This window comes from Somniosus microcephalus, chromosome 3 (genome assembly GCF_052327205.1).
Source record: "Somniosus microcephalus isolate GS21.2 chromosome 3, FLI_Smic_1.0, whole genome shotgun sequence".
NCBI classification, from domain to species: domain Eukaryota; kingdom Metazoa; phylum Chordata; class Chondrichthyes; order Squaliformes; family Somniosidae; genus Somniosus; species Somniosus microcephalus.
The window spans coordinates 180,642,927-180,667,329 of record NC_140989.1 but is presented as its reverse complement, the minus strand read 5'-3'; the positions used below and the strand labels follow the sequence as shown (position 1 = coordinate 180,667,329).

The window sequence follows — 24,403 nt, the reverse complement described above, 5'->3', positions numbered from 1 at the left end:
ATTTCAGGTGCAGTCTAATCGCTTGTCATCATTGCCACAGGCTCTTTCCAGTTCTTAAAGGGGAGGTTCATTCATGCTGCAGAACCTCATTCTCAGCATTGCTGGTTCTGCAGCTGTCTCAGCAAGCAGCAGAAGGCCAAGGAGAAGGAAACGGACCACGGAAGGAGGTGTCATTATGGCAGATCAACGTCCCAAGGAGAGAGCTCGCAGATTCTGCGACCAAGCATTGGAGGCGTTGGCGATCGCTGTGGCGAGACAGAGGGCGGTGCTCTACCGGCAAGTGGCAGGAGGCCCTCACCACAAGTCTTCCGCACTATGTGGAGGGAGGTAGCCCAACAGGTCTCGGGCAGCACTGTGGTCCCCAGAACCCACACACAGTGCAGGAAAAAATGTAACAACCTCACTCGTGTGGTCAGGGTGAGTCAATGCTCCAACAAATGCAACATACCACCCTCTGAACCACAGTCTTCACACACTGCCCAAAGCACCACACCCCCAGCACTCACCCACCAAGAATCTTGACCTACCAACACTCACACCCACATCTCATACCTTGCACACAATGACAACTATTCAGCTAGGCAGGTTCAACACCGAAACACGTTGCTCCACACTCACTCACACACCTTCCTTTCTCTTGCAGGCCAAGGTTGCTCACAACGGGAGGGAGCAGGAGCGCACAGGCAGGGGACAACCTGACACCCAACCACTTTCTGAGCTGGAGGAAAGAATGCTGTAACTCATTGGGTGCCAGGTAGTGGGCGCCGTGGCCACTGGTGACATTGACCTCCTTGGGGACAACAGCGGTATGTTCATCCCTTCTCCTTCTTCTCACATCCAACTTACCCCTCACCCCACAAACTTTGTGCACTTTCCAGCTAATCATGCTGTATGCATGTCTTTCTCTCTTCCTGCCCCCCTCCCCTCACCTTAACCCGATACTTATGCCTTTATGCTTTTAGATAATGAGCAAGCAACTGAGCAGCCTGTCCCTGAGGACACCATAGAGAGCGAGGCGCAAGAAGAGGAGGACGAAGAACACACCACGTCACTGCGTGTCTCACCCGCAGCCACCAGCTCAGATACTGGCACTCTTCTTCCTTCTTCTTAGGCAGTCCCTCGGAACCGAGGATGACTTGCTTCCACATTAAAAATGAGTTCGCAGGTGACTGATTAGTCCAATGCGGGACCTACAGTCTCTGTCACAGGTGGGGCAGACAGTGGTTGAAGGGGCGGGTGGGTGGGGTGCTTGGGTTGATGTGCGCTCCTTGCGCTGCCTGCGCTTGGCTTCCACTTGCTCCCGGCGAAGAGACTCGAGGTGTTCGGCGCCTTCCCAGATGCTTCTCCTCCACTTTGTGCGGTCTTGGGCCAGGGATTCCCAGGTGTCGGTGGGGATATTACACTTTTTCAAGGGGGCTTTGAGGGTGTCCTTGAAGCATTTCCTCTGCCCACCTGGGGCTCTCTTGCCGTGCCGGAGCTCCGAGTAGAGCGCTTGTTTTAGGAGTCTCGTATCGGGCATGTGGACAATGTGACCTGTCCATCGGAGCTGATCGAGCGTGGTCAAAGCTTCGATGCTGGGGATGTTGGCCTGAGCAAGAACACTGACAATGGATTTGCAGGATCTTGCGGAGGCAGCGTTGGTGGTACCTCTCCAGTGCTTTGAGGTGCCTGCTGTATATGGTCCATGTCTCTGAGGCATACAGCAGAGCGGGTATCACTGCTGCTCTGTAGACCATGAGCTTAGTGCCGGGTTTGAGGTCCTGGTGTTCAAACACTCTCTTCTTCAGGCGACCGAAGGCTGCACTGGCACACTGAAGGCTGTGTTGGACTTCGTCGTCAACATCTTCCCTTGTTGACAGTAGGCGCCCAAGGTATGTAAAGTGGTCCACATTGCCCAAGGCCTTGTCGTGGATTTTGATAATCCGGGGGCTGTACTGTGTGGCGGGGGCAGGTTGGTAGGGGACCTTTGTCTTACGGATGTTTAGTGTAAGGCCCATGCTCTCGTATGCTTCGGTGAAGGTGTTGGCGATGGTTTGGAGTTCGACCTCCGAGTGAGCGCAGACGCAAGTGTCGTCTGCATACTGTAATTCGACGACAGAGGATGGGACGACCTTGGATGTGGACTGGAGGCGACGGAGGTTGAACAGTTTCCCGTTTGTTCTGTAAATTAGCTCCACTCCAGTGGGGAGCTTACTGAGGGTGAGATGGAGCATTGCAGCAAGGAAGATTGAGAAGGGCGTTGGTGTGATGACACACACTTGCTTGACCCCGGTTCGTACGTGAATTGGGTCTGTGGTGGAACCGTTAGTCAGGATCACGGCTTGCATGTCGTCGTGAAGCAGATGGAGGATAGTGACAAACTTTTGAGGGCAGCCAAATTTGAGGAGGACACTCCATAATCCCTCACGGTTGACAGTGTCGAAGACCTTTGTGAGATCAAAGAAGGCCATGTACGGCGGTTGGTGCTGTTCCCTGCATTTCTCTTGTAATTGACGTGCGGTGAAGATCATGTCCATTGTGCCCCTTAGTGGGCGGAATCCGCATTGCGACTCTGGGAGGAGCTCTTCGGCCACTGGGAGAAGGCGATTGAGGAGGATTTTTGCAATGACTTTTCCTGTGGCAGACAGCAGGGAAACTCCTCTGTAATTACCGCAATCGGACTTGTCACCTTTCTTGAAGATGGTCACAATTACGGCGTCTCTGAGATCCCCTGGCATGTTCTCCTCCTTCCAGATAAGAAAAATGAGTTCATGAATTCGCGCCAGTAGCGCTTCTCTGCCATGCTTTAGTGCCTCGGCTGGGTTCTTTAGAGGCTAGTACAGTAGTGGGAGCTGCACAGGGTGAGGAACCGGGGACGAGCAGGCTGCAGCAAGGCCAAGGGGAAAGGGTAACTCGGGAGTCGGGAGTCAACTCCCCAGAGGGCGAGTTCGTACGCGAGTTCTGCTGCACAGGACTCAGATGAGGACCTCGATGGGGAGGCCTTTAGAAGAAGGGTGATGGGCATGCACACGGAGATGATAGGTGCAATGGCAAGGGTGCCTGAGAGCCTCTTGGCAATGGTAAGGAGCGTGGAAGAGTCCACCTCCAACATTGCACAGAACTCTGCACACACCATGGGGCCCATCCTTTGCCATCTGCAAAGGATGGTGGACTCCCAAAGACACCGTGGCGACCCAGACCTCATGCCATGTGTGATGGGCGATGTCGCAGCTTCCTTTGCAGCACAGGCAAAAGCCACGCAATGTGTTAGTGCTGTAATGTAGTCTATGCTTGGTGCCATCGATTCTCAGATTGCTCTCATGCAGTCTCAGCTTGATGCCACGCAAGCTCTAACTGCTGCCATTGTGGCTGGGTCTGCCACCATCGACCGGGGCTTTCACAGTGTCGCAGCAGGCCAGCAATCTGTGCTCCAGCAGATTGATAGTGATGCTGAGGTACTGCCCTGGGGGAGTGGCAGTGAGTCAGTGGAGCAGTAAGCTGCTGTCCTCTCTCAGGATGACAGCATTCCTGCTCCCACCACTGCCACTCCATCATTGCACATGTAGCTGCCTGTCATCCAGCCAGCCCAGACTGCTGCTGCCCATGTTGAGGTGGTGTAGTCTACAGCCGGGCCTTCAATGCCCAGAGCTGGTCGAGGGCGTCCTGCAAGGCCATCTGAAGTCTCCCGCATGGACACTCAACAGCCTTCCACCCGCCGTGCTGCAGCCACTGGACCAACACTTCATAGGAACACCAGAGTAGGCAAAGCCACTGTAACGAGGGGCACTTAGGGATTGCACAAGGGTGAATAGCTAATATTGTTGTTGTAAATATGTGTTCACTGATTATTGATAAATTTATTCATTGGCTTTGGATGATTTTGTGGTGTCTCTCATTTCAGCATTGCACTGTGATATGGCCTGCGACAGGGTTGGAATGATGGGGATGTGGTGAGCATCGGAGATTTGGGGTTTACAGAACCGCAGTCTGATGAGGCGGTCACGGACTGCCCTTCCGGAAGGCCGATTGAGTGGCTGCCTCCTCCCTCGCTCCTGTTCCTACTCCTCCTCGTCTTCCTCTTCCTCCTCATCCTCCTCCTCCTCCTCTCCCTCTTCCTCCTCCTGAGGTGGTGTTGCAATCCCTGGTGGCAAGGGCTGAGCCCTCATGATGGCCAAGTTGTGCAGCATGCAGCAGACCACCACAAAATGGGACACCCGCTCAGCCAAGTACTGGAGGGTGCCTCGCGAGCTGTCAAGGCAGTGGAACCATTGCTTGAGCACCCCGATGGTCTGCTCAATGATGTTCCTGGTGGCAGCAAGGCTGTCATTATATGAGTGCTGGGCAGGAGTGTTGGGGTTGTGGAGGGGTGTCATGAGCCAGGTGGAGAGCAGATAGTCCTTGTCTTCGACCAGCCATCCGTGAGCTTGATGTGGTGGCTGGAAGAGTGCTGGCACACTGGTTTGGCGCAGGATGAAGGCATCATGGCTGCTGCCAGGAGAGCGGGCATTCACATTGAGGATGCGCTGTCTGTGGTCACATACCAACTGCACATTAACTGAATGGTAGCCTTTGTGGTTACGGAAGACCTCAGGATTGTTATACGGTGCCTGCAAAGCAGTCAATGGCGCCCTGTACCATGGGGAAGTCTGCTATCCTGGCAAAGCCACATGCACGTTCGTCCAGCTTCTCTCTGGTGATGGGGAAGGAAATGTAGTCCCTTCGCCTACTGTAGAGAGCCTCTGTGACCTCCCGGATGCAGAAATGGACAGCGAACTGTGAGATGTTACCTATGTCTCCCATTCCCAAGTGACACAGTGTTCTCTGTGCACGTAGAAAACATGCAGGCTATGCAAATTAGCCAGTCCCACCGAATCTGGTGATGTTGACCTTCCATGCAAACACTGCGGGTATGTCCAGGAGAGCAGGCCACTTTTTGGCCTGATCATGGATCAACATTTGTATTTCACCTTCAGGCTTTCAGATACTTACATTTTATTTTTTCCAATATGAAATAAGGAAATAAGGAGCCCATATGGCTATGCCTGCCTTTTCATGGGATAGGTGGAACATTTTTTGTTGTAGTCCAACTCAGGTACCCTCCCTCGCCTCTTTTTCCGGTACATTGATGACTATATTTGCATCGCTTCATGCTCTCGCCTGAACTGAAAAATTTAATCAAACTTGCTTCATATTTCCATCTCTCCCTCGCCTTCACATGGTCTATATCCGACTCTTCTCCTGCCTCGACTTCTCTGTCTCTGTTTCTGGGGATAGGCTGTCAACCAATATCTACGGTAAGCCCACTGACTCCCACAGCTACCTAGATTACACTTCCCCCACCCCACTTCCTGTAAGGACACTATTCCATTCTCCCAGTTTCTCTGTCTCTGTTGCATCTGTTCTGACAATGCCACCTTCCACACCAGTGCTTCCGATATGTCTTCCTTTTTCCTCAACTGAGGATTCCCTTCCACCGTGGATAACAGGGGCCTCGACCGTGACTGTCCCATTTGCTGCACTTCTGCCCTCACCCCTTCCCCTCCCTCCCAGAACCACATTAGGGTTCCCCTTGTCTTCAAATACTACCCAACCAGCCTCCACATTCAACGGACCATGTGCTACCATTTAAAAAAAAATATTTGTTCCTGGGATGTGGGCGCCGCTGGCAAGACCAGCATTTATTACCCAGCCCTAATTGCCCTTGAGAAGGTGGTGGTGAGTCGCCTTCTTGAACCGCAGCAGTCCGTGTGGTGAAGGTACTCCCACAGTGCTGTTAGGTAGGGAGTTCCAGGGTTTTGACCCAGCGACGATGAAGGAACGGTGATATATTTCCAAGTCAGGATGGTTTGTGACTTGGAGCGGAACTTGGAGGTGGTGATGTTCACATGCACCTTGTCCTTTTAGGTGGTAGATGTCGCGGGTTTGGGAGGTGCTGTCTGTCGTGTCCGCGTATCAATAACTCACGGACCGCAGGAGAACGGTAATAACAGGTGTTTACTGAACAGAGGGTATACTGGAACTGAAAGTACAGAAGCCTGCTATGGCTTTATATACAGGTGTGGTCACTGCCGGTACTACAGTATCAAAGCAGTTCTCTCTTAAAGGTACATACACAACAATTCCTCCCCTTTTAGATAAACAGTACATAACATTCATTTAACAATTAAATAATAACTAACTACAATTACAATTTTCTCTGTACTATATACATCAACTGAAGTAATCATTTATAAATTCAGTCTTTGAGGAGGCTTCCTGAACCTGTCTGGGTAGCGCCTTTCTCGAGTATCCTGTTCTTGCGGCGGAGTCAATTCTGGCTCATTGTCATTGGTTGGTTCGTCAGCTTCCAATACCACTGATTCTGAGGTAGACGCAATCTGTACTTCGGATTCATCACCAGGTGCGCATGCTCGTGGTATGGGTTTGACTTGTTCCTGTGACTCTAGAATCTGGTCAGCATGGCATCTCACGATGCTCTCTCCAACGTCCACTGTGTACATTAGTGGTCCCTGCTGTGTGCATATCGTTCCTGGCTGCCATTTTTCTGTTCGGTAGTCGCGGGCCAAGACTGGTTGCCCTATCTTGAAGCTCCTGGTTGGCTTCTCATTGATGTGCTGGAATTGCTTATCCTCAACATCTCGTCTTATGTTTGGTTTGAGCAAATCCAGGCGACATCTTAACCTTCGGTTAAAGAACATTATGGCTGGAGCTTGGTTGGTGACTGCATGTGTCGCATTCCGGTAAGCAAACAAGAAATTATCCACCTTGTGTTGTAGTGGTATGTTGTCATTATACATCGCCTTTATTGCTTTTTTAAAGGTCTGAACAAACCTCTCAGCCAATCCATTTGTGGCTGGATGATATGGGGCAGATGTGTAATGTTTTACCCCATTATTCCTCAAAAACCTCCGGAAATCCTCGGACACAAACTGTGGTCCATTGTCGGAGCAAATCTGTTCTGGCAAGCCATTCCTGGCGAAGATGGTCCGTAGGACTGCAATAGTTTTCTCCATGGTGGTGGAGGACATTTTGATGACCTCTGGCCATTTCGAATGTGCATCCACGGCGATTAAAAACATTGAGTCCATAAATGGACCAGCAAAATCAATGTGTACCCATTGCCATGGAGATGAGGGCCACTCCCATGGGTGTAGCGGGGCCTGTGGTGGAGCGTTTTCGACTTTCTGGCATCCTGTGCATCTCTTGGTCATATCCTCGATTTCTTTATCGATTCCCGGCCACCACACAAACGCCCTGGCTAGGCTCTTCATTTTTACCCCTCCCAGATGACCCTCATGAAGCTCATTGAGCACTCTATCTCTCAACTTGGGTGGAATTACCACTCGGGATCCACACATCAAGGTCCCCCGGCACACTGACAGCTGTTCTCTCCTTGGCGAGAATACTGGCAACAGTGAGTCGCCATGTGCTGGCCATCCCTTCACCGTCAAATCATAGACTCGAGAGAGTGTCGGGTCATTTCGGGTTTCCTTCTCTATACTTGAGTTTGTAACAGGTAGACATTCGGCTATGGTCGAATGGAATATCTCAACAGGGTCCACTGCAGGTGCTTCCTTCACCGTAGGCAACGGTAGGCGCGACAGCCCATCAGCGTTTCCATGCTGTTTTGTACCCTTGTACTCTATGTCGTATTGATGTGCCCCTAGAAAAAGTGACCATCTTTGCAGCCGTTGCGCCGTCATCACCAGAACGCCCTTCTTTGGGTTAAAAATGGAGACAAGAGGCTGGTGATCAGTCAGTAGGGTGAATTTCTGCCCGTGCAGATAGTGATTGAACTTCTTCACCCCCCACACCAGGCTGAGGGCCTCCCTGTCAATCTGGGCGTAGTTACGCTCGGCTGAGGTTAACGAGCGCGACGCAAAGGCTATTGGCCTCTCTGAACCGTCAAGGAATTTGTGTGACAGCACCGCTCCAATGCCGTAGGGAGACGCATCACATGCCAACTGAATCGGTAGTGTTGGATTGTAGTGGGCCAATACTTCTTTTGAAGTGATTAGGCATTTACATTTCTGAAAGGCACGCTTACACTCATCACTCCATTTCCATGCTACTCCAGTTTGCAGCAGGGCGTTCAGTGGGTGCAGAACTGTAGATAAATTTGGCAAGAACTTATGGTAGTAGTTCACCAACCTGAGGAACGACCTCAGTTGCGACACATTTTCCGGTGCTGGAGCCTTGACTACTGCCTCAATCTTGTCTGGGGACTTATGTAACCCCTCCTCATCAATCATGTGGCCACAATACGAGATTTGCTTCCTGAAAAACTCACATTTGTGGCGGTTGGCTCGTAGCCCATATTCTTGTAATCTAGTGAGCACCTGCTCCAGGTTGGCAAGGTGTTCACTGTCATTTTCGCCCGTAACCAGGATGTCATTCAAATAACACTGGGTCCCCGGGATTCCTTGCAGGACTTGTTCCATCACCCTCTGCCAAATAGCCGGAGCTGATGCTACCCTGAATACCAGTCGGTTGTACTGGTAAAGACCTTTTGTGAGTGTTTATCGTGAGGTATTTTCTAGATGCTTCTTCTACCTCCATTTGTAGATACGCTTGGGCCAGATCAATCTTCGTAAAGCGTTTCCCTCCAGATAGCGAGGAGAAAATATCTTCTATCCGTGGAAGTGGATATTGTACTGTGTGCAGGACTGGGTTCACAGTTACCTTAAAGTCCCCACAGATGCGAACCTTCTTCGGCTCCCCAGGCGTGCTGCTCAATGATTTCTTCATTACGGGAATGATGGGTGTGGCCCACTCGCTCCAGTTCGCCTTGGACAGCCCACCCGAACGCTCCAGACTCTCCAGCTCTGCTTCGATGGCTGGGCGGATCGCGTACGGTACCGGTCTGGCCTTAAAAAATTTTGGGTTTGCGTTATCTTCAATTTTTATCATTGCCGTTACTCCTTTTAGAGTCCCAAGTCCTTGTTGGAACACGTCTTTCGCGTCAGTTAGAATTTTTAACAGTTGTCCAGGTGTGACGTCGTCATCCTTTTTGCCAGCCACAGTTAGCGCCTGAATGGAATGCCAATCCCATTGTATTTTTCGGATCCATTCACATCCCAATAATGGTGGTCCTCCATCTTGTAGTATATATAGATACAGTTTCTGTGTTTCCTTGCCATTGTATTTAACGGGCGCCCTAATTTTTCCTCTGGGGTAGACCTTTTGCCCCGTATATGTCTTCAATACAATGGACGTGTCCTTCAAGGGTATGTGTGAGAATAGCCGCTCATTGTCTCGTCGATTCATGACAGTTAGGGCTGATCCTGTGTCCAATTCCATCTTTACTTGGGACTCTGCTATCATGAGGGTAACCCAAATGGTTCGGTGATCCTCCTTTGCGATCACGTTGTGTAACTTTAGACAACTTAGTCTCCTGCTCCCGGAATCATTATCACTCTCCTGACCTTCTGAACTACTGTCTGTCATTTTTTTTACTTTCTTGTACTTTTCCTTAGTAGTTCTTTTAGTGTTGGTTTTCTTTCCCGACCTGCAGGCTCTTGCTATGTGTCCCACTTTTCCACATTGCCTGCATACTTTGTCCTTAAACCAGCAGTCCTTCTGGTCATGGGTTGTTCTGCTGCAGCGATTGCACTTTTCTGCTCCATATGCCATTTCGTTGGTGCTTTATTCTTGCGGTTTCTGTTGTATTTCCGCAGCTCCCCGTGCTGCTGCTTCATTGGATACTGCCACGATGAAAGCCTTTTCTAGCGTAAGGTCCTTTTCCGAAAGTAGTCGTTTCTGGGTTCCTTCACTCTGGAGCCCGCAGACAAACTTATCCCTTAAGGTATCTGCCAGTCCTGCTCCGAACTGGCAGTGCTTCGATAACTTGCGTAGTTCCGTAAGATAGTCAGCATTACTCTCATCTTTGTGCTGGTTTCTTTTATGGAACTTGAATCTTTCTGCTATCAGCAGTGGTGTAGGGTTTAGATGTTCCTGTAAGATATTGACAATCTCTTCAAAGCTTTTCTCCATTGGTTTAGCTGGGGTAATTAAATTCCGCAATAGGCCGTATGTTCTCGCGCCCATCAAATTTAATAATACCGACGCCTTCTTTTCATCGGCCACCTCATTTGCCTTGCAGTACACTTCAATTCTTTCCACATACGTGGTCCAGTCTTCTATTTCGTTGACGAAAGCAGTGATACTGCCACTCTTCGGCATCTTGGGTGGTTTAAAATGGCGCCTCCCGCGCTTTTCCTTCTTCCCCAATGGATTAAAATGGAGCCTCCTGCGCTTTTCCTTCTTCCCCTTGCTGCCAATGCTGCTCCTAGCGTTCTAAATAGTAATGACGGCGCCCCGCGGCTTTGGCGCGTCTCTCTTTTGTTAGTTAAATTCCTTAGTTTTATTCTTCTTCGACGCTGTCCACTGTGTGTCTCTTTTCCTTCCCCTCTTTTTATTTTCTCTAATGCTGCCCGGCTCTTGAGCACCGACCGCGCCCTGTGCGCTCCACCCTCTCTCTCTCTTTTCCTTCCCGACGACGCTGCACGGCCCCCTTGCAGAGTCGCTCAATCGAGCTCAAGCCCGCCGCAGTCCAGAAGGGTCAGCGCACTACCTGCTACCAGCACGATTTGCTGGAACACCTTGACTGGGGAGCCAAGCCCAGCTCTCCACAGCCTCCCCTGCGATTCTCTGAACTCCGATGGATCACTGGGCGGTTGCCCGCGGTCGACACCCGTTGCTCTGACTTCGACCTCCAAGAAGCTTCTTTTCAGGGATGGATCCCCGTGAGGTGATGCAGTACTGCAGGTGAGTTCGAACCTGCTCGTCGCCAGTGTAGTATCCGCGTATCAATAACACACGGACTGCAGGAGAACGGTAATAACAGGTGTTTACTGAACAGAGGGTATGCTGGAACTGAAAGTACAGAAGCCTGCTATGGCTTTATATACAGGTGTGGTCACTGCCGGTACTACAGTATAAAAGCAGTTCTCTCTTAAAGGTACATACACAACACTGTCGAAGAAAGCTTGGCGAGTTGCTGCAGTGCATTTTGTAGATGGTATACACTGCAGCCACGGTACGCCGGTGGTGGAGTGAGTGAATGTTTAAGGTGGTGGATGGGGTGCCAATCAAGCGGGCTGCTTTGTCCTGAATTGTGTCGAGCTTCTTGAGTGTTGTTGGAGCTGCACTCATCCAGGAAAATGGAGAGTATTCCAACACAGTCCTGACTTGTGCCTTGTAGATGGTAGAAAAGCTTTGGAGAGTCAGGAGGTGAGACACTCGTTGCAGAATACCTAGCCTCTGACCTGCTCTTGTTGCCACAATATTTATGTGGCTGGTCCAGTTAAGTTTCTGGTCAATAGTGACCCCCAGGATGTTGATTGTGGGGGATTCGGCTATGGTAATGCCGTTGAATGTCAAGGGGCGATGGTTAGACTCTCGCTTGCTGGAAGTAGTCATTGCCTGACACTTTTGTGGCGCGAATGTTACTTGCCACTTATCAGCCCAGGTCTGAATGTTGTCTAGATCTTGCTGCATTCGGGCATGGACTGCTTCATAACCTGAGGAGTTGCGAATGGCACTGAACACTGTGCAGTCATCAGCGAACACCCCACTTCTGACCTTATGATGGAGGGAAGGTCATTGATGAAGCAGCTGAAGATGGTTGGGCTGAGGACACTGCCCTGAGGAACTCCTGCAATGATGTCCTGGGGCTGAGATGATTGACCTCCAACAACCACAACCACCTTTGTTTGTGCTAGGTCTGACTCCAGCCAGTGGAGGGTTTCCCCCTGATTCCCACTGACTTCAATTTTACTAGGGCTCCTTGATGTCACACTAGGTCAAATGCTGCCTTGGTGTCAAGGGCAGTCACTCTCACCTCACCTCTGGAATTCAGCTCCTTTGTCCATGTTTGGACCAAGACTGTAATGAGGTCTGGAGCCGAGTGGTCCTGGTGGAACCCAAACTGAGCATCAGTGAGCAGGTTATTGGTGAATAAGTGCCACTTCATAGCACTGTCAATGACACCTTCCATCACTTTGCTGATGATTGAGAGTAGACTGATGGGGCGGTAATTGGCTGGATTGGATTTGTCCTGCTTTTTGTGGATAGGACATACCCGGGCAGTTTTCCACATTGTCGGGTAGATGCCAGTGTTGTAGATGTACTGGAACAGCTTGGCTAGAGGCGTGGCTAGTTCTGGAGTGCAAATCTTCAGCACGACAGCCAGGATGTTGTCGAGGCCCATAGCTTTTGCTGTATCCAGTGCACTCAGCTGTTTCTTAATATAACATGGAGTGAATCGAATTGGCTGAAGACTGGCTTCTGTGATGGTGGGGATCTCAGGAGGAGGCCGATATGGATCATCCATTCGGCACTTCTGGCTGAAGATGGTTGCAAATATTTCAGCCTTGCCTTTTGCATTAACGTGCTGGGCCCCACGATCATTGCGGATGGGGGTATTCATGGAGCCTCCTCCTCCCGTTAATTGTTTGATGGTCCACCACCATTCACGACTGGATGTGGCAGGACTGCAGAGCTTTGATCTGATCCATTGATTGTGGGATCGCTTAGCTCTGTCTATAGCATGCTGCTTCCGCTGTTTAGCATGCTTGTAGTCCTGTGTTACAGCTTCCCCAGGTTGGCACCTCACTTTTAGGTACGCCTGGTGCTGCTCCTGGCATGCTCTTCTACACTCCTCATTGAACCAGGGTTGGTCCCCTGGCTTGATGGTAATGGTAGAGTGAGGGATATGCCGGGCCATGAGGTTACAGATTGTGGTGGAATTCAATTCTGCTGCTGCTGTTGGCCCACAGCGCCTCATGGATGCCCAGATTTGAGCTGCTAGATCTGTTCTGAATCTAGCCCATTTAGCACGGTGGGTGTGCCACACAACACGATGAAGGGTTTCCTCAGTGTGAAGACGGGACTTCATCTCCACAAGGACTGTGCGGTGGTCACTCCTACAGTATTGTCATGGACAGATGCATCTGCGACAGGTAGATTTGTGAGGACGAGGTCAAGTAAGTTTTTCTCTCGTGTTGGTTCTCTCACCACTTGCCGCAGGCCCAGACAGGCAGCTATATCCTTCAGGACTCGGCCAGCTCGGTCAGTAGTGGTGCTACCGAGCTACTTTTGGTAGTGGACATTGAAGTCCCCCACCCAGAGTATATTCTGTGCCCTTGCTGCTCTCAGTGCTTCTTCCAAGTGGTGTTCAACATGGAGGAGTACTGATTCATCAGCTGAGGGAGGGTGGTAAGTGGTAATCAGCCAGAGGCTTTCTTGCCTATGCTTGACCTGAAGCCATGAGACTTCATGGGGTTCGGAGTCAATGTTGAGGGCTCCCATAGCCACTCCTTCCCAACTGTATACCACTGTGCCGCCTCCTCTGGTGGATCTGTCCTGCCGCTGGGACAAGACATACCCAGGGGTGGTGATGGGGGAATCTGGCATGTTGGCCAAAAGGTATGATTCTGTGAGTATGACTATGTCAGGTTGTTGCTTGACTAGTCTGTGGGACAGCTCTCCCAATTTTGGCACAAGTCCCCAGATGTTAGTGAGGAGGACTTTGCAGGGTCGACTGGGCTGGGTGTGCCGTTGTCGTGTCTGAAGCCGGTGCCTAGGTCTTTGCTGGGTGGTCCGTCCAGTTTTATTCTTATTAATGTTTTTCGTAGCGGTTTTCTACAACTGAGTAGCTTGCTAGGCCATTTCAGAGGGCAGTTAAGAATCAACCACATTGCTATGGATCTGGAGTCACATATAGGCCAGACCAGGTAAGGACGGCAGATTTCCTTCCCTAAAGGACATTAGTGAACCAGTCACATTTCCATTTCCAGAATATTTCCGCCAATCTCCAGCTCGATGCCACCACCAAACACATCTTGCCGTCCCCTCCCCTTGCTGATTTCCGAAGGGTCTGTTCCCTCTGGGACACCCTGGTCCACTCTTCAATCCCCCCCAACACCTGCTCCCCTTACCACGGCACCTTCACATGCAAGAGCAGTAGATACAACACCTGCCATTTTACCTCCTCCCTTCCCACATCCAGGGCCCCAAACACCCGTTCCAGGTGAAACAGCGATTTACTTGTATTTCTTTAAATTTAGTATACTGTTATCGCTGCTCACGATGCGGTCTCCTCTACATTGGGGAGACCAAACGCAGATTGGGTGACCGCTTTGCTGAACACTTCCATTTAGCCTGCAAGTGTAACCCCGAGCTACTGGTCGGCTGTCACTTTAATTCTCCGCTCCACTCCCACTCTGACCTCTCTGTCCTCGGCCTGCTACACTGTTCCAATGAAGTTCAACGGAAGCTTGAGGAACAGCAACTCATCTTTCGATTAGGCACTTTACAACCTTCCAGACACAAAACTGAGTTCAATAATTTCAGATCATAACCACTGCTGCCTTCTTTCAGACAGCAGGTACTGGTAATGATTCTGCTATTCCTATTTACAGCTCCTCTAGACCCATCTTTTGTTTTTTTACTTGTCCCATTACCATCTCATTTTGCCTTGCACCATCATCCCTTTTGTCATTTAATCTCTCCTGCCTTCCATCCTATCACAGGCCTTCCCTTTTGTTCTTTCCTCCCCTCCCCCCTTTTCCCTGCCCCTACACTTGCTTAAAAACTTTTGTAATGTATGTACCTTTGAGGGGGAGAACTACTTTTTACAGCTCCTGTATCCTGTAGTACCGGCAGTGACCACACCTGTATATAAACCCTGAGTAGTGATCTGTACAGTCAGTCGCAGTTTGAACCCTCATTCAGTAAACACCTGTTGATCGTTCCCTGCAGTCTGTTGTCTGATTATTGAAGGACACAACATTAAGATACACAGATATAACATTGGCGACGATGCTGATTCGAACCTACCTGCAACTCTGCATCACCTCCCACGGATTCGCTCCTGGAGAACAGTGGAAGGAGGTCGAGTCCAGAAGCACGGGCGTCGACCACGGGCAACCGCCCAGTCATCCAGCGGAGATTTGAGCATCGAGAGCCAGGCTTGGCTTTCCAGTCACGGTGGTCCAGCGAAACGGGCTGGCAACAGGTACTGCGCAGACCCTTCCCAGACAGCGGCGGCTAGAGCCAACCGAGCGGCACAGAAAAAGGCCAAGCAGCGTCAACGGGGGAGAGAGAGAGGGCAGAGCGCAGAGGGCGCAGCCGGTGTTCAGGACCGAGCGGCGTCAACGGGGAGAGAGACGAGAGAGAGCAGAGCGCAGCCGGTGTTCAAGGGCCGAGCAGCGTCAACGGGGGAGAGAGGCGCGCAGGAAAATGTGAGGCGCTGCCATTGCCACGAGGACCGCAGAGAGCGGCATTGGCAGCAGCGCAGGAGCAGCGCACGAAACCCACAGGGCGTCGCCATTTGCCACGAGGACTGCCGAGAGCGGCGTTGGCAGCAGCGCGGGAGATGCCATTTTAAGCCGCAGCGGGGAAGAAAGGAAAGCGCGGGAGACGCCATTTTAAGCCAGTCTAACCACAACCAAAAATGCCGAAGAGTGGCAGTATCACAGCGTTCGACAATGAAGTCGAAGATTGGACGACATATGTCGAACGCATAGAAGTATACTGCAAGGCGAATGAAGTGCCAGATGACAAGAAAGCGCTGGTATTGTTGAATTCAATGGGTGCAAAAACGTATGGCTTACTACGAAACCTAGTAACCCCAGAGAAGCCAGTAGAAAAGGATTTTGAAAACATAGTGTCAAACCTACAGGACCACTTAAACCCCACACCGCTGCTGATAGCAGGAAGATTTAAGTTTCACAAAAGGAACCAGCATAAAGATGAAAGTAATGCTGAGTATTTAACGGAATTGCGCAAGCTATCGAAACACTGCCAGTTTGGAACGGGACTAGCAGATACTTTAAGGGACAAGTTTGTGTGTGGGCTTCAAAGTGAAGGAACCCAGAAACGGCTTCTATCAGAAAAGGATCTTACGCTGGACAAGGCTTTCAGCATTGCAGTATCACACGAAGCAGCAGCACGGGGCACTGCAGAGATACAGCGGAGACCGCAAGAATATGGCACAAATGAAATGTCATATGGAACAGTGAAGTGCTATCGCTGTGGCAGAACAACACACGACCATAATGATTGCTGGTTCAAGGACAAAGTGTGCAGACAGTGTGGAAAAGTAGGACACATAGCAAGAGTCTGCAGGTCAGGAAAGAAAACCAGCAGCAAGAAATCTCCACAGGAGAAGTACAAGAAGGTACATAAGGTGACGGAGAGTAGTTCAGATGAACAGAAGAGTGATACAGACTCCGGAAGCAAGGAGCTGGGTTGTCTGAAACTACATAATGTGATCAAAACGGAGGATCACCAAACTATCTGGGTCACGCTCAAGATAGCAGGAGTCCAAGTGAAAATGGAATTGGACACAGGATCAGCCCTAACAGTCATAAACCGAAGGGACTACAAGCAGCTATTCTCACATATACCCTTGAGAGATACAAAGATTGTCTTGAAGACGTACATGGGGTAAAAGTCTACCCCAAAGGAAAAATGAGGGTGAACGTTATATATAACGGCAAGGAAACACCAAAAATGGACCTATATGTATTGCCAGATGGAGGACCACCACTACTAGGACATGAATGGATCCGAAAGATACAGCTAGATTGGCATTCCATACAAGCACTGACTGTAGATGCCAAAAAGGATGACGACGTCACACCTGGACGACTGTCAAAAATGCTAACTGATGCACAAGAAGTGTTCCAGCAGGGACTCGGAACACTAAAAGGCATAACAGCGACGATAAAAATAGAGGAACATGCAAGCCCAAAGTTTTTTAAGGCCAGACCGGTACCTTATGCGATCCGCCCAGCCGTCGAAGCAGAGCTGGAAGGTTTGGAACGTTCAGGAATACTGTCCAAAGTGGACTGGAGTGAGTGGGCTACACCCATCGTTCCTGTAATGAAGAGGTCGTTGAGTAATACGCCTGGGGAAACAAAGAAGGTTCGCATCTGTGGGGACTTTAAGGTGACAGTGAACCCAATCCTTCACACTGTACAATATCCGCTTCCATGGATTGAAGATATTTTCGCCTCGCTATCTGGAGGGAAATGCTTCACTAAGATTGATCTGGCCCAGGCGTACCTGCAAATGGAGGTAGAAGAAGCCTCGAAACAGTACCTCACGATCAACACTCATAAAGGTCTCTACCAATACAACCGGCTGGTGTTCGGGGTAGCATCAGCTCCGGCTATTTGGCAAAGGGCAATGGAACAAGTCCTGCAAGGGATTCCAGGGACCCAGTGTTATTTGGACGACATCCTGGTCACGGGCGAAAATGACAGTGATCACCTCGCCAACCTGGAGCAGGTGCTCACTAGATTGAAGGAATATGGGCTCCAAGCTAATCGCCACAAATGCGAGTTTTTCCAGAAGCAGGTCTCTATTGTGGCCACGTTATTGATAAAGAGGGGTTACATAAGTCCCCTGAAAAGATTGAGGCAGGAGTCAAGGCTCCAGCACCGGAAAATGTGTCACAACTGAGGTCGTTCCTCGGGCTGGTGAACTACTACCATAAGTTCTTGCCGAATTTCTCTACCGTACTACACCCACTGAACACCCTACTGCAAACGGGGGTACCATGGAAGTGGAGTGACGAATGTAAACGAGCTTTCCAGAAGAGCAAAGCATTGATCACATCAAAAGAGGTGTTGGCTCATTTCAACCCAGCACTACCAATTCGGTTGGCATGTGATGCATCACCCTATGGCATTGGAGCGGTGCTGTTGCACAAATTCCCGGACGGCTCGGAGAGGCCAGTAGCCTTTGCGTCTCGGTCACTAACCTCAGCCGAGCGTAACTACGCCCAGATTGACAGGGAGGCCCTCAGCCTAGTGTGGGGAGTGAAAAAGTTCAATCACTATCTGCACGGGCAGAAGTTCACCTTGCTGACTGACCACCAACCACTTGTCTCCATCTTTAATCCAAAGAAGGGCGTTCCGGTGATGACTGTGCAACGGCTACAAAGATGGTCCCTTTTTCTAGGGGCGCACCAATATGAAATCGAGTATAAGGGCACGAAACAGCATGGAAACGCTGATGGGCTATCACGCCTGCCACTGCCTACTGCGGAGGAAGCACCAGCAGTGGATCCTGTCGAAATATTTCATTCGACTATAATTGAATGCTTGCCAGTAACTAACGCTGGTATAGAGAAGGAGACACGAAATGACCCGACACTGTCTCGGGTATATGATTTGACGGTGAAGGGATGGCCAGCACATGGCGACTCACTGTTGCCAGCATTCTCATCCAGAAGAGAACAGCTGTCACTATGCCAGGGGGCCTTGATGTGTGGATCCCGAGTGGTAATTCCACCCAAGTTAAGGGAGAGAGTGCTCAATGAGCTTCACGAAGGTAATCTGGGATGGGTGAAAATGAAAAGCCTTGCTAGGGCTTATGTGTGGTGGCCGGGGATCGATCAGCAAATCGAGGACCTGACAAAGAGCTGCTCAGGATGCCAGAAGGTCCAAAATGCACCACCACATGCCCCTCTACACCCATGGGAGTGGCCCTCCTCTCCATGGCAACGGGTGCATATTGATTTTGCTGGTCCATTCATGGACTCAATGTTTTTAATAGCCGTGGATGCGCACTCGAAATGGCCTGAGGTCATCAAAATGTCCTCCACCACCACGGAGAAAACTATTGCAGTCCTACGGACCATTTTTGCCAGGAACGGCTTGCCAGAGCATATTTGCTCTGATAATGGACCACAGTTAGTGTCCGAAGAGTTTCGAAGATTTATGAAAAGGAATGGGGTAAGGCATTACACATCCGCCCCATATCATCCAGCCACAAATGGATTGGCTGAGAGGTTCATACAAACCTTTAAAAATGCAGTAAAGGCCATGTGCGATTATGACATTCCACTTCAGCATAAGGTGGACAATTTCCTGTTAGCCTACAGAAATGCGACACATGCAGTCACCAACCAGGCCCCGGCCATGATGTTCTTTAACCGAAGGTTGAGATCGCGTCTGGATTTGCTCAGACCAAATGTACGAAGAGATGTTGAGAGTAAGCAATTCCAGCACATCAATGAGAAGCCGACAAGGAGCTTCAATGTAGGGCAACCAGTCTTGGCCCGTGACTACCGAACAGAGAAATGGCAACCAGGAACGATATGCACACGGCAGGGGCCACTAATGTACACAGTGGATGTTGGGGAGAACATTGTGAGACGCCATGCTGACCAGATCCTAGAGTCACAGGAACGAGTCAACCCCATGTCTCGGCCATACGTACCTGGTGAGGAACCCGATGTACAGGTAGCATCTACCCCAGAAACAGTAGCATTGGAAGCTGATGAATCAACTGACGACAGGGTGTTAGAATCGCCTCCGCACCAAGAGCGAGACACTCGGGAAAGGCGTTATCCAGAAAGAATCAGGAAGCCTCCCCAAAGACTGAATTTATAAATAGACTATTTTCAGTTAATGTTGCATGTTAAAAGTGTTAATTGTAATTAGTTTGATATTTATTTGTTAAATGAATTGTGAATTGTGAATTGTTATGGTACTGTTAATCTAAAAGGGGAGGAATTGTAATGTATGTACCTTTAAGGGGGAGAACTACTTTTTACAGCTCCTGTATCCTGTAGTACCGGCAGTGACCACACCTGTATATAAACCCTGAGTAGTGATCTGTACAGTCAGTTGCAGTTTGAACCCTCATTCAGTAAACACCTGTTGATCGTTCCCTGCAGTCTGTTGTCTGATTATTGAAGGACACAACATTAAGATACACGGATATAACAACTTTTACATCTCTAACTTTTTCCAGTTTCGATGAAGCATTAACTCTGTTTCTCTCTCCACAGATGCTGCCTGACCGGCTGAGTATTTCCAGCATTTTCTGTGTTTATTTTATGAATAAAAGAATGTTGAATAAAGCAAAGCTTGAGTTACTAGTCTGTGACCTGCTGCACTTTCAATTTAACTATTCACATGTCATAGGCTTATAATCAGGATCTAAATTGCCAGCTTTTGGGGTATGTGTGAGCTTTTTTAATGTAGTTGGTCAACCTTTGCTAGTTTTCTAAGTTGCCACCTGAGTTTATTTAGAAATGATGAAATAAATGTATATTGAACTGTAACAAGTTGGTGCAGCATGGCCTGATGGGTGGTGGGAGCGATGAAAATAGATTACACCGGATTTTCTGATTCCCTGTCTCTCGTTCTCCCTCCTGACAGTGGCAATGAGCTACCTGTGAAACAGGGGCTAGGTGTGTCCTGACAGGAATTGTTTGTCAGGAACTGCCAGTTGCCACATTTGCCTGGTTTCCAGTTGGCAGCTGCGCAATCAAACCACGATAAGACCAACTTCATTACAATGAGCAGCAGGTTACAACAGATAATTTGCACTCGATAGCACCTTTGGTAATGCATTTTAATTCCTAAAGTGACAAAGTTCCCAGATGTAATTGTTCCAGTGCTCACAGGACCTTACTAAATTTGGTGAAATGAGATTTCCTCTCAGCAGTCCAGTGAAAAAGTAGGTTGGAGACGTCCTCAAATTTTGAAAAGATTCACCATAGAGGCAGCTACTTTTCCAGTTCTCATGAGTCATGAGACTAAGGTTAGAACATGGAGTCAGGGGACAAGTAGCAGAATGGATAGCAAGCTGGCTATAAAACAGAAAACACAGTCGGGGTTAAAGGTCGTTTCTCAGACTGGCAAAAGGTGGGAAGTGGTGTTCCACAGGGATTGATGCTGGGACCACTGTTGTTCACATTTACATGAACGATTTGGACTCGGAAATTGGAAGTACAATTTCAAAATTTGTGGATGACACTAAATTGGGTGGTGTAGTTAATACAAAGGAGTACTGAGACAAAATACAGGAAGACATTAATAAACTTACAGAACAGGTGTGTAATTGGCAAATTAACTTCAATATAGATAAAAGTGAGGTGGTACATTTTGGTAGGAAGAATAAGGAGGCACCTTGGAAAGTAAGTGTCTAAATGGGGTAGAGGAGCAGAGGCATCTGCTGGGGTGCAGATCAATGATCCCTGTAATTTTTTTGTCCTTGTGCGGCCCCTTTAAGGGGCTGCGCTGGCCATTCAAAATACTGCGCATGTGCGTTTTTTAAATTGAAGAGCCGGCAAGCCGGCTGCGCGGGTTCCCTGGAGCGCTGCGTGACTGCGTTTAAGGAAACATTGGTGCAGATACACAAATCACTAAAAGTAGCGACGCAGGTTAATAAGGCCATAAAAACAAAGCACTAGGGTTTATTTCTAGAGGGATAGAATTGAAAAGTAGAGCAGTTATGTTAAACTTGTATAGAACCTTGGTTAGGCCACATTTGGAGTACTGTGTGCAGTTCTGCTCTCCATGTTATAAAAAAGCTATTGAGGCACTGGAAAAGGTGCAAAAATGATTTACCAGAATGATACCAGAACTGAGAGGTTATACCTATCAAGAAAGATTGAATAGGCTGGGGCTCTTTTCTCTAGAAAAGAGAAGACTGATGAGTGACCTGATATAGGTCTTTCAGATTATCAAAAGACACAAAAGGCATCAAGGGGTATGGGGAGAGAGCAGGAATATGTATTGAGATAGAGGATCAGCCATGATCATATTGAATGGCGGAGCAGGCTCGAAGGGCCGAATGGCCTACTCCTGCTCCTATTTTTCTATGTTTCAAAGAGTTTGATAGGGTAGACGTAGAGAAGATGTTTCCCATTGCAGGGGAGACCAGAACTAGGGGCCATAAATATAAGGTAGTCACTTATAAATCCAATAGGGAATTCAGGAGAAACTTCTTTACCCAAAGAGTGGTTAGAAAGTGGAACTCGCTACTACAGGGAGTAGTTGAGGCGACTAGCATAGATTCATTTAAGGGTAAGCTAGATAAACACATGAGGAAGAAGGGAATAGAAGGATATGTTGATGGGGTGAGATGAAGAAGGTTGGGAGGAGGTTTGTGTGGAGCACAAACACAGGCATGGACTGTGGGGCCGAATGGCTTGTTTCTGCGCTGTAAATATTATGTAAGACTATGTGAGTCAGTGACAGATAGTTTTAATTCTACATTTGGTGGAATTCGCCATTTGGGTATTTTTCTATAAGTTGACTTCAGGGCATGAAAACATTTGGGTATTTGCAGAGTCAAACCTCCAATGGCAGCATGCCCATGTATGAACCTCCCAAATGGCCAGGCGACATGGAACTATACCCACACCCCTTCAGTATTGCATATTAATCATGGGCGCATGCAAAGCATGCATCAAAATAACAAGGCGCTGCACAGGAGCTCTTATCAGGCTAAATTTGACAACCGAGCCACATAAGGCGATATTAGGACAGGTGACCAAAAATTATGGTCACCATTAAACTAACTCAAACCATTTTAACCTCTATGGTTACATTTGGATAAGGATGCAATGATATCAATGACATCGCTTGCAAAGCAGCCAGGGGTTAGATGACCATGCGCTGGGGGACAGAAATCTTTCATTCATCTCAAGCCCTGAGAGGTACTTTCATTCTGATTTAGAGCCCACTCAATATTTGTCACTGCCGTGGTAAATCGAGGCATTTTAAATGAATGAATTAAAACAGAAATCCCACGTCTAATCATTCATCTTCAGATTCCCATCTGTGGCAAGGTTGGTTTCGACCAATTGTGGGACCCATCTGCAGCTGGCAAAGAGGGCTCAGTGCAGAACTGCCAAACTGAAAAGAGTTGGTAGAGAGCAGATGTACCAATTAATAACCTGTCATGGCTGATGGAAGGAACAGAGTATTTTCCTCAAAGATCCTGCATGTTTTCTCCATTTTGGGTCACTGGGGTTCACAAAGCAAACGCCGGTTCCCTGGGGATATATCAGAAACTGTCTCATTAGAGACTCTCCATTGTGACAGGTTAGAACCACCTACAAGCAATTAACTCACCTGGTCGCTCCCAAGAATTCTGAAGTGATGCACCTCCTTAATCAGTGAGTCTAGGCAGCCAGCTGTAAAACAGTGCAAAGGAAGATAAGACAGGTAAGTAAAAAAATTTTTTGTTCCACCAACAGTAGTAAAGAAAGGAAATTGTGCTCTTTCCTATCCAGTAACCATACCTAGCAGGGTATGATTATTTACAATTCTGGGCTTTACTGAACTCGTGTTAGCTTATGCAATCTACTTGTTTACTTCGTCGGTCTTACTGCAATCTGATCATTGTTACACCCTGCACATTCAATTAAGGCTGTGGTAATTTTTTTTTAAAATCTACTTTTATTAGTTTCCCAATTGCTTCAATGTCTGCATTACCTAATATCCATTGCTTTCAAATATTAGGTGATTCAGATAATCTAACTGCACAACTGTCATGTGTTCCTCAGGGCAGCGTCCTAGGCCCAACCATCTTCAGTTGTGTCATCAATGATCTTCTCTCCATCATAAGGTCAGAACTGAGGCTGTTTGCTGATGATTGCTCAGAGAGTGAAGAAGTCCATGCCTGCATGCAGCAAGGCCCGAACAACATCCAGGCTTGAGCTACTAAGTGGCAAGTAACATTTGTGCCACATAAGTGCCAGGCAATGACCATCTCCAAAAAGAGAGAACCTAACCACCTTATTCAATGGCATTACCATTGCCAAGACCCCACCATCAACATCCTGGCGGTCACCATTAACCAGAAACTGAACTGGACCAGCCACGTAAATGTCGTGTCTACTAGAGCAGGTCAGAGGCTGGGTATTCTGCGGCGAGTGTCTCACCTCCTGACTCCCCAAATTATCTCCACCACCTACAAGGCACAAGTCAGGAGTGCGAGGGAATATTCTCCACTTGTTTGGATGGGTGCAGCTGCAACAAAACTCAAGTAGCTCAACATCACCCCAGCCACAGTCTGTTCACCCTCCTGCCATCTGGGAGACGCTACAGATGCATTCGCACCCGAACGACCAGATTTAGGAACAGCTTCTTTCCCAGGGCTGTCATCCTACTGAACTCCACAAACAAACTCTAAAGCCTGCACATCCGCCAATGCACTTTATTATGGTTATGTTATGTTAATATACTATAAGCCAAATGTATGTTGAATGTTTAAATGTCTTAATCCAAATGTACACTCTCGGGAGCCGCAACCCTACATTTCATTGTACAGCACTTGTGCACTAACAATGACAATAAAAGTTGATTTGATTTGATTTGATTTGATTTGATTTGATTGATTTGATTTGACAAAGCAATCCAATTGGTCAGCACCTCATCCACTATCCTAAATCTCCACTCCCTCCACCACCGGCATAGTGTGGCTGCAGTGTGTTCTGCCTATAGAATGCACTCCAGCAAGTCGCCAAGGATTCTTCAGCAGCACCTCCCAAACCTGCGACTTCTACCACCTAGTAGGACAAAGGCAGCGGGCGCATGGGAACAACATCATGTCCAAGTTCCCCTCCAAGTCACACACCATCCTGACTTGGAAATATATCACCATT

The 24,403-nt window shown here is 48.7% G+C and overlaps 1 protein-coding gene across 2 annotated transcripts in view; it reads right to left on the bottom strand.

Moving 5' to 3' along the window:
- prkn (parkin RBR E3 ubiquitin protein ligase) overlaps nt 1-24,403 on the bottom strand; it is a 2,088,612-nt gene that overhangs the window by 382,895 nt on the left and 1,681,314 nt on the right. For both annotated transcript variants that reach the window (XM_085981987.1, XM_085981988.1), the window contains one exon: nt 22,869-22,930. In XM_085981987.1, the coding sequence (XP_085838113.1) occupies nt 22,869-22,930 (62 nt within the window). The remainder of the gene's footprint in view (nt 1-22,868; nt 22,931-24,403) is intronic.